The sequence below is a fragment of the Cladophialophora bantiana genome (assembly GCF_000835475.1).
Source record: "Cladophialophora bantiana CBS 173.52 unplaced genomic scaffold supercont1.3, whole genome shotgun sequence".
NCBI lineage: Eukaryota > Fungi > Ascomycota > Eurotiomycetes > Chaetothyriales > Herpotrichiellaceae > Cladophialophora > Cladophialophora bantiana.
The window spans coordinates 1,417,697-1,430,046 of NW_015971577.1; the positions used below are offsets into that span (position 1 = coordinate 1,417,697).

The 12,350-nt window shown below is 52.4% G+C and overlaps 3 protein-coding genes across 3 annotated transcripts; all 3 read left to right on the forward strand.

The window, feature by feature from the left end:
- Nucleotides 1-60: 60 nt before the first annotated feature.
- Z519_02422 (uncharacterized protein) lies at nt 61-1,792 on the forward strand (the record flags this gene model as incomplete). Its single annotated transcript, XM_016760178.1, has 4 exons — nt 61-372; nt 435-480; nt 534-1,058; nt 1,158-1,792. The coding sequence occupies 4 exons, from the start codon at nt 61-63 to the stop codon at nt 1,790-1,792; spliced, it is 1,518 nt and encodes a 505-aa protein (XP_016623699.1).
- A 594-nt stretch (nt 1,793-2,386) lies between these two features.
- Z519_02423 (uncharacterized protein) lies at nt 2,387-3,392 on the forward strand (the record flags this gene model as incomplete). Its single annotated transcript, XM_016760179.1, has 2 exons — nt 2,387-2,852; nt 2,968-3,392. The coding sequence occupies 2 exons, from the start codon at nt 2,387-2,389 to the stop codon at nt 3,390-3,392; spliced, it is 891 nt and encodes a 296-aa protein (XP_016623700.1).
- A 5,031-nt stretch (nt 3,393-8,423) lies between these two features.
- Nucleotides 8,424-10,985, forward strand: Z519_02424 (uncharacterized protein; the record flags this gene model as incomplete). The annotated part of the gene is made up of 1 exon (XM_016760180.1): nt 8,424-10,985. The coding sequence occupies one exon, from the start codon at nt 8,424-8,426 to the stop codon at nt 10,983-10,985; it is 2,562 nt and encodes an 853-aa protein (XP_016623701.1).
- Between the last annotated feature and the right edge of the window lie 1,365 nt (nt 10,986-12,350).

Here is a 12,350-nt window from a genome sequence, read left to right on the forward strand (position 1 = left end):
TCTTCTCGCCTGATGCATTGGATAAAAGATCGACCCGGCGGAAGATTCAATCTGCTTCCCATGCCTTCTACGACCTCCAAACCCAGGCGAGAGCTGGGCTCTCCGCGCCTCCTCCGGCGAAAGTTGTCCTTGTTTATACTCATCTTATTTGCAGCTCTCTTCACCCTTCCTCTACTGCGACACGTCCGAAACGACACGTGTTCGACTTCTCCATTTCTGCTTCGGGCAGGCGTGTGTAGCACGATTTTTCACGCTGTGTGGAACCTGTTCTATCACTTGGGGGGAAACGGTCCCTGGATCCGCAAAATACATGGGGTTAACTATTACGATGCGCCTTTACCCAAGAAATGCTCGATCGATCAGGTCCACATGGTAAGGAACATCAGCTGGATGACAGACACTGGGCCATTTATTCTTTGTGCTAACTACTGTAGTTATCACGGCATGCTGAACGATACCCGACAAAGACAGCTGGCTCCCGTGAGTTTCTTTGGTGAACTAAAGCTTCTTAAAGCACTAACAAGCTTCACCAGGCCACGTCGATCTCCTCAGCCGACTTCAGGGTCCGGAGGTAAATCTCACCGGGTCGCTATCATTTATCAACGACTGGACCTATTTTACCGATCTCTCTAATCCTTCATTCGAGAATCTAACCGCCACTGGTCCGTATGCTGGGACACGACAGGCATCGAATACGGGCAGGGCTTTACGGCAACGCTACAACCACCTTGTATCCAACGGCCGCAGGACAAAATTCTGGTCTTGCAGCTCTCCGCGGAACGTTGAGACTGCAGAACATTTTGCCAATGGATTCTTTGGCGCGGAATGGAAGTCTGATGGTTCAGCTGAGCTGGTGATCATTCCCGAGGATCAAGATCGAGGCGCTAATACGCTTACCCCGGGAGATACTTGTCTTAGCTACCGCGCGGACAAAGAGTATGGTCACGACCATGGATATGTGAAGCTGGCGGAGTGGCAGGGCATATTTTCCCAAGCCATTGCCAAGAGACTTGCCAATGACGCCGTGGGAATGACGTTCAGTCCTCTTGACATCTATGGTATGTTCCCCCTATCTCCGCGAGACTGTTTCGGCACTTGGAGAACCTTCTGTGATTTGCCTGTGTCAAAATCGGTGTAAGACTGACGGATATCTGAAGGCATGATGGAAATGTGCGGATTCGAGATTCTCGCAAGGGGAAACAGTCCTTGGTGCGATGTCTTCCAACGTCAGGAGTGGCTCGAATTCGAATATGCCCGAGACTTGCTACATTACTATCGAGCTGGTCCGGGCAACAAGTTTGGTGCAGCAATGGGTTGGTTGTGGCTCAATGCGACTCAGCAGCTCATGTCAAACCACTCGTCGGAAGACGTCTACTTCAGCTTCGTCCACGACGGCGACATTGTCCCTGCGTTGGCCACCTTGGGAATCCTCAATGAGCCTTTGGGCCTGCATGATCTGCCTACTGACCGGCTAGTGACCGAGCGGAACTGGAAGACAAGTGACGTGGTACCAATGGGGGGGCGGTTGATATTCGAACGTATAACTTGTCAGCCGAATGGAGGGACAACAGCAACAGGGCCGGAGCATGCCGTACGGCTCTTTATCAATGACGGTCTTACCGACTTGACCAAATTGACCAACATGGTGCCGTTCACCCCCGTAGAAGGTGCTGTCTCGTTGGAGAGTTTCCAAAACACCTTGTCCATGAAAGGGACACAGCTGGGGGATTTCCGAGAAATCTGCTCTTTGCCAGACGACGCACCTCATCGCATCGAGTTTTTGCATCAATAGAAATGATACCACGTCTATACGAGGTAGACAGCGAAATGCGCACAGATAGAGAGCAAGGAGTGGGATTGCTGAGGCTGAGTGTATTTATAGCTCCTGTGACAAAGTCCCCTGGGGTGGTGCTGGGAGATTTGGGATCCGGCCGAGGCTGAACCAAATCTCAATGTTTCAGCGCCTGCACCACGATCTGACACTGCGGCTGACACCTACACAGGGGCTGAAGTCTACATATCATTGAAGACAGCTCCCTCCACCCCTCCTTTCTCAAAAGCTCCTCTGCTGCTTTTGCATTTCTGACAACAACCATTCGCAATTGCTTTTGACACTGTGTCCCATCCTTCGAAGCAACAGAAAATCTACTCCAACCCCTTGTCTGCGCCTCTAGCGACGAGAATAAACAAACTCCAACAACACACTATCCAAAGTGACCAACTCGAAGAAACCTTTCGCTCGTTTCACGTCCTTTAGACGAGCCAGCAATCTCCCACTGTCCTTGAATTCTTTGGTCCGCGCTGTGTCCGTTCGACCGGTTACCTTTTGATCAGCGTCTGCGGACTAATCAATCTTTGGTTCAAGAGAAAGCGGTCAGAGAAAGATATGGCCGATCTACAGACGCCTACCGAAGCGACACTTCTCTCAACGTCAAATTCGGCCACCGACTACGCTACTCCGATCTCAAAAGAAGCTGGCACACAAATCTCCCTTATCGAAACCACGGTCCCTACTACAAACGAACCTTCAGAGCCGGCACCTGCCCCTACGGTGACGACGACGGACGCGGCTATGAATGGGGTTACAAATGCAAGCACAAACACTACTACACTTACCAATGGCACCACATACACACCCGCAGCATCATCGGCTACAACTACTCCCCTTCCCGCAACCACCTCTGCACCTGCCGCTGTGGCAGATGGACTGGCCAAAAATGGCCAACCGGCTAACCTGAGTGATTACGACGATCCGCCGTTGTTTTCCCCGTCACTCATTTCCGAAGAGGTGGTGTCACGGCTGCCCGAGGGCTACACGATTCGCCCTCTCCGACGAAGTGATTACTATGGAGGTACGTTTACATTTTAGTTGTCTTTGGATACGTAGATTCTGTTCCCATTCCTCCCGAGAAAATTTGCATCTCTCCGCCCACAACAAAGAGTCGATCTCTAATCTTTGGATTACAGGCTTTCTTCCCACCCTCCGCGTCCTCACCACGGTCGGCGAACCCACTCTGGCTGAATTTAATGCCCGCTACGACTTCATCTCGTCGCGCAACGACACTTACTATATCCTGGTCATCTGTGATGAGACGTCGACCGTCGTGGGAACCGGGGCCGTGATCGTGGAGCGAAAATTCATCCACAACATGGGCCTTGTAGGCCACATCGAGGACATTGCGGTCGCGAAGAATCAACAGGGCAAGAAATTGGGTTTGAGGATCATTCAGGCGCTGGATGCGGTGGCCGAGAGAGTGGGTTGCTACAAGAGTATCTTGGATTGCAGCGAGGCGAATGAAGGATTCTATGTGAAATGCGGGTTTAAGAGGGCAGGGTTGGAGATGGCGCATTATTATGAGCAAGGCCCAAAGACGAGTTATGAGAGGTCGTGAGAAGGCGGAAGGGTTTACGGGGTTAAGGCACGAAATTGCTGCGTCGATGGGGTTGTTGATTCGGGAAAGAAGATCGTGGATGCGAGTTCGATTTGCAAGGCGTCCTCATGATAGAATGGGTCTGGAAATTGAAGCTGTGCCGTTCCTGCCGCGGGATATGAAACGCGGTGCGCCGCAAGGCCGAGGATGAAGATTTGATTGCTTTGACGTATACTGCTATGGATGATGGATAGGCTCTGGAAGAGTCCACATGGGAAACCAGCGAGCGAGCGAGCGAGTTCATGTCCGCAATATATAGAAGGCGATAATGCCGGATAGACAAAAAACTTTATATATCTCAACAAGGCCGTCTGAATGGGGATGAGAGGAACTACCTCGCGGATAATATGCACATACACACAGATGTACCAAGTACACATGGGGAGAGGGGGAAGAGAGAGGGAAGGAAGCCATTCATCGATATCTGAGTAGGTAGGTAGGCATGCAGGTCTGGAACTGACTCTGATCAAATGAGAATTTTGCTGTGTCTCGATATATATCTCGATATCTATCGCCTTTTCTTTTGCCTTTTCCTTCCGCAGATGAAAAGTTTCCTTTCTCTTTGGGAACGTCTTTCCTTCTTTCTCTCGTTTTTTTCATTTCTCTTTTTGTAGCTGTCCACACCATGCGAAGGAAGGTTTGTTTGGTTCGCAACGCTTACCTGGATAAGATACCGTACGAGCACGGGGTACACGTGGCGTAGCCTCCCGGCGTGCGGTGAAGGCTTTTCGACTCAGTCTCTGGTTGGAGGTTAACATGCGACGTTTGGATCTTGATGTTAATATGGGGGACAGGTTCCGGTATAGAGACGGGGAGCTGGGTCTTGAGCTTCAGTGCCTAGGAACAGAGTACCTCGCTCCGTGGGACAAACTGAAATAGGCATTCCTGGCCTTGGGGGACCAAAGCCCTGTTTTCCTCCTGCAATCCCTTGCAGGGCCGACTGTGAGGATGGCGGCCACATTGTGCGTTCCTTTCCAAGAACAAGTTCCGTCGGCGTCTTCGAATCCCTGAAGTCGACAGTACTTCGACTGTTGACCCAGTTTTCAACGGTGGCACATCTCCGGCTAACAAGGGCCAAGGTTCGGTATTTGTTCGAAGCATTTCGCTGGATGCACAGCCTTCGCACCTTTTGCCTTCTGGCTAGCAAGTCCTGACGCGCTCAGCCCGGTCACAAGTAGCCTTTTTTGCCCAAAGGCACAGCTTCTTACACACTGCAAGGCATTCGCCTACAGCTACAAATAGGCGCCAGGAGCAGGCAGACGAGCCCTTTGTGGAATGTCGCTTGTTTTCACCTGTGGCCGAGAGGCAAGGATCCTCCATGGCCGCTCCTTAGGACGCAAGACTCAAACCATCCTTGGTTGGCCCCGAGGCCCTATGATGATCCACGTGACCTAGACATGTTAGGCAGCACTCAAAAACTTCTGCCAGAAACTTGCAGATCATGTGCCGTGGATTTTACAACTGGCTTTGATGTGCATCGGACACGCAGGAAAACTCTGATCCCCCACGTTAGGAGATGACGAGGCGAGTTTGATCGCAGGAAGGACGGTTGCAGCAATCAAGATACATGCTTCTGAAAGTTGCTCTTGCTCACGCTCGGGCAGAAACGATGGTCGGTCTGTCCGTGAGGCTTGAAATTGCTGGGAATTAAATGATGATAAACACAAACACTGACCCTGACGTCTTGGATTTTCCATATCCTGCTGAGACTCAGTATTACCTTAGGCCGCTGGTGGAGTATTTCCCACCAGCACTCCGCGTCAGCTTCCAGAAGCTCTGTGGACGTGACGTTCTGAGGGAAAGGACCGAAAGCCCGTATTCGGGTGAGTTGAAGGATGCTACAAAACGGATCTCTTGAAATCGTTTTCGCATCTGATGACATTATGTTTCCGTTTAGGCAACAGGCAGCCTGTGCCGTCGAAATCCAAAGTGTCAACAACAGGTTCCCTACATAGCGAAGGCTGGTCTGAGTTGGTGCCATCTCACGGGATTCTAACACATCCGGTCGCCGGAGTGGTTCCCATCGAGCCAGGCCGCCGGGCGACAAGGTCAGGTTGGTTGTTGTCGAGCTCTGATGTCGCATTCCGCATCAACGACGGAATGCTGTGATATGAAGGCGATGTGATGACAAATGCAGATATGGCCATTGGAGCTTCGCGTCGTCGTCCACAGGCGAGCCGAATTTGTGCAAATTGCACAACTCCGGCAGGGTCCTAGGCAAAATACGCTCCTTGGCCAAGCGGCAACGAACCCGTGCGAGGTGCGAGGTTTCGTACCAGAGTCTCGACCGTCACGATGACTTGCTTTTTCGAGTAGCATTCGACGGCTCGGTAGGAGTGCTTCTGCCTGTTGTGGTGGCCAAAGTCTGCGGCGCTCTTGGCCCATCTCGGAAAATTGAGGAAAGTCTGATCTGCGATCTGGGCGCCCGCCAAGGAGGAGCTGTAGGATGCCCCAAACAGGCAAAGATGACATTGACAAATGGGTCGCGCTGCTTCTATTCCCACCCGCCTCAGCCACTCGCAAAGGCAAGGCAGCCTCCAGTAGATCCAAACCCAGCCCCCAAACGTGCCGTGTATAGTAGACATTTTGGGATAGTTAACTTGAGGCTGAATGTTTTGGATTTCCCTTGACTCTGGAACATGAGTCCTCTACCTCGTAGTTTGTCTGTTGAAGGGACAAAGGAATCCGTCGAATCTTGAAGCTCGGAATCTGGATGGAAGAGTGAGAGCGTGGAACTGGGCCTAAAGCAGGCAAGGTGGCGTTTTGCCGCCCAACTGAATCAAGTTTGAGTCACGCTCTTTCTGCAGTAGGGCCTTCTCAGTTTGATCCTCGTTCTCCGGTCAGAGCGCCGGCCGCCCACCCACCACCCGTCCACGGCAACCTTGCCCTTCACCAGGGGGCGAATCAGGCTGTCGATGATTCACTACCACGCGGGGTGCTGGCTGGCCCGATTGGAGTGTCGTAGCGTTGTCAGACACTGATTAGTTGTGCTTAGGCTGGTTTGCTTTCTTTCCTCCGTGTTGGGAGGTGTGCACATGCTGGCGGAGTTACACATGGCAGCCAGCATCCTGTTGGCCAGGCGGTCGTCGGACATGCTCTCCAAGGTGAAGCAGAACGGTCAATACAGGTCTGGGAGCAGATGAAGGTCGACCGTGAGAGCCGTGAAGGTGCCGCAGTGAATGGAATTCCCGCCGCCAGACCTGAATGATATGTCAAGCCATCTATTAGCGGAGATGACTAACAGAATCTGATATAATCTTCGTTCTGGCAGAAAGACCAGAAAGGTTCATTGGTCATTGTGGTGTGCCTGGGTTCTTGGTTGCACTGAATGGGCGGGCGAGTGCTTGTAGGTTTCTTGACCAAATACTCCGTACTCCGTGCTCGGGCGGGAGAAGCACATCATCGACGCCTTGCTGGCGGATGAGGAGGCCCCGAAATGAGTGTCGCTGGCCTTTCCATCGTTGCCAGTCGTTTGAGGAGCGATCAATGGAGCAGGGGGAGGCCAGCAAAGCCCGAGACTCGCGAGACCTGCAACGGCAATCTGTTTGTAGGAGACGTCCTCGTAGGCCCTACATGCCATAGGATGGAGTAAACGCGAGCAAACTCCCAGAGTTCTTTCATGCCTGGCCCGGGCGGTGGGTGTGTGTGCGTTCTGGGGAGTGGGTGTCGCTAGGGGAAGGGGGGCGTCAAGGGGTCTCAGGTTCAGGTTGGAATTTGAGTCATCGGCTGATGATCTGAGGTGCGAGGCGCGAAGTTTGCAAGGGCCGCTGTTCAGCGGCGAGCGGCGGGCGACGGGCGAGGCAAGAGCCACAGTGGTGAGTGGTGACTGCGTGCAGAGCCCAAGTGGCGAGGGTGCCACCCCATTACCCAGCCCTTATATCCTCCAAACCATCGCCAGCGCCCCCCCCCGGATGCGGTCCTTCTCTACCAAAGAACAAGATGAAGCAACCCATGAATCGCAGCACTGGCTGCTTGTTATACTTTGACCACATCTGAATCCCTCTGAGCACGTATTCTGGTATAAGGACGCAGGTTATCACCAACCCGCCGAACTCGATTCCCCAGTAAGCCCTTCCAGCACTCCTGGCTGCAAAAGCGTCTCGCATTTCGCCACGAAGCACAAAGACTCACAATCGAGCACTGAAAAACCAATTCAGAGCATCCGACTGACTCACTGGACAATGTCTGCCTATAGACACTGTATATTTAGGACGATCTCATATTTGCCACGACCGTTGAAAACACAGATACCCAGAGACAAAAGGCTGAAGCCCGTCCGCAGCTTCCCCTGCTCTCACCACCGCTACAAATCCCATTGCGATCCGAGCCTCGCATTCACTCCCTCCACTTCACCCTTCCCTTCAATCGCCAACGCTTCGTCAATTGGATTCACAGGATCTATTGACAGCCACATTTCTCTCACTGCAATCTGATCCAACCCCCCTCCGACCGCCTTCGGTTCAGAACGTCGTCCGCCGACACGTCCTAGGACACCTCTCACCACTCTCCACTCCTATCAGAGTCATCAAAAACAGTGGTCATTAGCCATGATTTCTTGGTCGGTGTCATATATCCAAGAAGAACCATCTGCACGCCGAAGCCCACCGCCAGAGTCACGAATTGTTTTGGTAAAGCCACACCAAGATTGGTTTGAGACAGACGAGCATTTGTACCTCGAGACCTTCCTCGCTGAGTTGGCCGATGCTTAACTCTCGAAGGGTCATCGATCTCGTGCTTGTCCTGATCAAGCTATCTTGCCAAACAAAACAGTCCTTTGTGCTCTGACTTGCGGTGGGTTCGCCCCCCCAAAATCATTTGGTAAGGATGAACGCACCTCAGACAAGAACAGCATTCTCATACTCTTGCAACAGGTTCTCCTAATTGGTTCTTCTGTCAATTTGAATTGCCGTAATTGAAACGCGCTGCCATCAACTGGGAACGGTGGCTCACTTCGAAATCGGAGGATTAGTTGGGCCTCTCCGTCCCTAGAAGATGGGCTTTGAGGAGGTTGCAGCCTTCTCCAATTCCCACCCCCCTCAAAATATACAAGATTCAGTCGAGAGATGGCTCTCTCCGGTGTCGAGGGAAGAGCCAGGCCGATTCTACAACTTCAGCAGACATTCGCAGGAACGATGGGCATTGAATACCTACAACTTCAAGCCGGACGTCGATCAAACTAGCATCGCTTCCATTGACGATGATGTCAGTGTGAGCGATTCAGCCCATGAGTCTTACTCCTCCGAGTCATCTTCTCAAACGTCGTGGACGTCAACAACCGATCCTGGCGACATCTTCCTGGACGAGGATGGTAGAGAGCCGCTTCCACCGCTTAAGAAGGTGCTCTCTCACACGGCACTCGAACCTCAAGAGCAGTTGTTGAAGGGACTACAGAACAAAGATCATATTGCTTCTGACAGCAGCTGCCCCCTTGGGTATGCCTATCGTAGCCTCAAGGCTCGAGTCTCAACTCATCTTCAACAACCCAGCCAAACCTGCTTACGACTCCGAGGGGGCGACGCCAGCTTTGACCCAGATGCGCAGCATTGGAGTGCTCGGAGGACTGCCTGTTCCTTCCGAAGACAATGCCCACCTAGATTAAAGAGGGATACCGACGTGACAGAGCAATTTGTGTCTCTTCTCATCGTCTTTGCAAAGAGACTCATCACCGCCATATGGCCCCTCTCGGACCGACCCCCAATGATGTCGGATTGTTTCAATGGAGCTGGTGTATTACGCCTCGATACCTTCATCAAAGAAACTCTCCGACGCTCCAAGACAAGCTATTCGACTCTGCAAGTTGCTCTGTACTATCTGATCCTCCTAAAGTCTAGGATGTGTCAAGGACCGTCCAAGACCGGTTGGAGAGGCGAGTCGTCTGAGAGGTCACAATGCCGAGCCATGCAATGTGGGCGTCGCATGTTTTTGTCGGCTCTCATGCTGGCTTCGAAATATTTGCAGGATCGGAACTACTCAGCTCGTGCTTGGAGCAAGATCTCTGGTCTCCGGAGCAATGAAATCAACGAGAACGAAAGAGAATACCTTGCGCAGATCAACTACGACCTCCATGTTCCGAAAGAGGCTTTTGACAATTGGAGCAAGATTGTTTTGATTTTGAGCAAATTGTCGAGCGAGGGACCAGCGTGTCGGCCAAGCACTCTCAACGAGAACTTTGGTCCCCCTGGCGGTCGCCCGGGCGCTTCATTGGCGGCCATGATATCGCAAGTGGGTCTTGAAGAGAATATGAACGAGTATGTGTTCTCAGATTCGTGGTGGACTGCTTTGCTCCGGAAACTCGAGCCTAGCACTATCAAAGACACGGCACACGTCGATGAGTTCTTGCGAACTAACCTACCAAGCGACAAGATGGAAATCATTGCGTCATTGGCGCAGCTAAGCAAGCAAGTGAACAGACGGCCGGAGAGCTCAACCCCTGGCACGGATGCTGGTACTCATGGTTATGATCTGAATTTCAGCGAGGCCTTGAAGACACGCATTCCCGAGTCGACCAAGACTCAGCCGGTACAGGCTTTTCAAACTCTGGTTCAGATGAGTCCGGCCAAGGGCCTGGCGTTACCAACTCGACCTCACCTTGGAAATCTCCCAACTCCACAAACCACCCCTCGTCCGGATCACTGTGCATGGGAGCGAACCTGTAGCCGATCTTCCCTTCGTTGCTCTGCATCGTTGGACGCGTTGCGAAGCATGCGGAAGCAGTGTTTGATGAATGCGAATTTGGAACGTTGTCCTCCACCCCGACCTCAAAGCCTCGTCTTACCATCTGTGAAGTGCCTTTTGCGTCCTGCAGAGACAATTCAGGAACTTCCCAGTCGGTCAACGACCCCAGTAACTTCATCACCGGCGTCGATCTCGTCGGACTCGACGACCCTGACATCCCGATCTCGATCATCATCTATTTCGTCCAACTCTTCGTGGTCTTCCTGGGCACCAAGCATACCCCAGTTGCGGAGAAGAGTGTGGAACGGCGTCAGCTCTCCTCTATCTCGAGTATCTTCGTTGTCGGACAGACACTGCAAGCCCGTCTCGACAGATTGTCAGAGATCGGAGATCCCCTTTCACCGAGAAAGCTGTCCCGAGGAATCTCGGGTTCAAGAACCAAAGAATATCCCTACCAGTTCCGAAGTCGCTGCCATCCATGGATTGATGTCGTTGTCAGCGTTGACAGAATCACCCAGCCAGAGCGTCACCCCAACACCTCAGCGACTTGCTGAGAAAGGTGACGGCGGGGTACAGCAAAGGGATAGTCACCCGAGGGGCCAAAAGAGAACTCTTTCCAAGATCGATTCCGACCTTCACGCCCAAGTGAGAAGTCTCCTCTCGCAGAGTCAGACGCATATGGAAGTCGTCGAAGATTCTCTACCTCTTTACTCATGCTTAACACCCACGCAATTACAACAGCCGACCAAGCTCCTGATGGAACCAAGGAGAGCCGTCTCCAACGCTGCAGGCACGAAACGTCATTGCTCCATGCATCATTCGTCTTCCACACCCGATATGTCATTGCGCTTTCTCACAGAGGCCGTCGCGGCGTCCTGAAGTTGCGTGATATGGATGGTTGCAGTCTTGCGGAAGGCCTCGTGACGGATTCAATGTCAAGGACGACGGTCATCTTGGGCCTTTCTGGCTCTGGAATCTTCTCGATTGCATCTCTTACTATGGCTGCCTTTGCTGTCTTGATCGTATGCACGATTGCAGACACAGCGCCGCGCCGATAGAGGTGTGCTGTCGAGATGGTGACGATGATGTCGGCGTCGTGCGTCTCTCCTGGTCCACAAGACTCCGACGCAGCGCCGCGGCGTTTGGCATCCGAGCTTCTAATCACTCTGCCAAACACGGCTGCTACAAGCATCTGCGCCATGTCAAAGTCCAAGAGGGAGAGCAGCCAACACGAAGGCACCCACAAGCACTTGTTCTCTGTCCAAGGAGCAGAGAACATGAACAACAACCCACCCCTTTTGATATCAAATCTACCGCCAGGACAAATAGGGTCCCCAGCGGTTCGGAGGAATCCTCGCGGAGCCATTTTAGTGCTATCATTGTCATTGTATAGCTCATGGAATTGAATTTTCTTTGTCTTTGTATCAAATGACCTGTTCTTATTTCGATCTGGCCGACGCTCTCGGAACTTGACTCGAGTTGGTGCCTTGCCATGTCTTTGCCCGGTTCCCGACACATCTGGAACCACGATTCCACGTTCCAGGCACTATGTACCGCCCATTCCCGCCCATCCCAGGGCCAACCCAAGGCTACTAGGCGGATCAGAGTCCCTGAGGATGATAAGGTCCCACGGGTCGTAAGCCGATATCGGGCACTCTGGCGGTGTCGCATGAGTGAGATTAGATACTTCATCACGCCACCATGTGTACGAGGTTACCAAGTACATACAAGTACATACAAGTACCCAGCACATACCAAGTCCATAGTCACAGTATGTACCGAGGGTCCCTACAAGTATGTAGCTCGCTAGCTCCACACTCGGTACTATCCACTTCGCTGCGTGTCCTACAGCTCAGCTTAGCTTGGCTTAGGATTTAGGCTCGTCCCTCGGCGAGACCTCCTCGTACACAACGGCATCAATGCATATCTGTCTGTGCCTGGGCCTGTGTCCTTGCCAGTGACTGTGTGCGTGTTTACTGCATACATACATCCGTCTATACAAACGCAGACACACACACCCCCCTCGACATACATCTAGAGGTATCACTCCCCCTTCGAAACCAATCGATCGGCGTGCCCGTCCACCCCGCACCCAATCCGGGCCTCTCACTCGATTCTAACGCGCTTGCGGGGAGAAAAGGAAAGAAGAAAAAGAGAAGGAAAAGAGAAGAGAAGAGAAGAGAAGAGAAGAGAAGAGAAGAGAAGAGAAGAGAAGAGAAGAGAAGAGAAGAGAAGAGAAGAGAA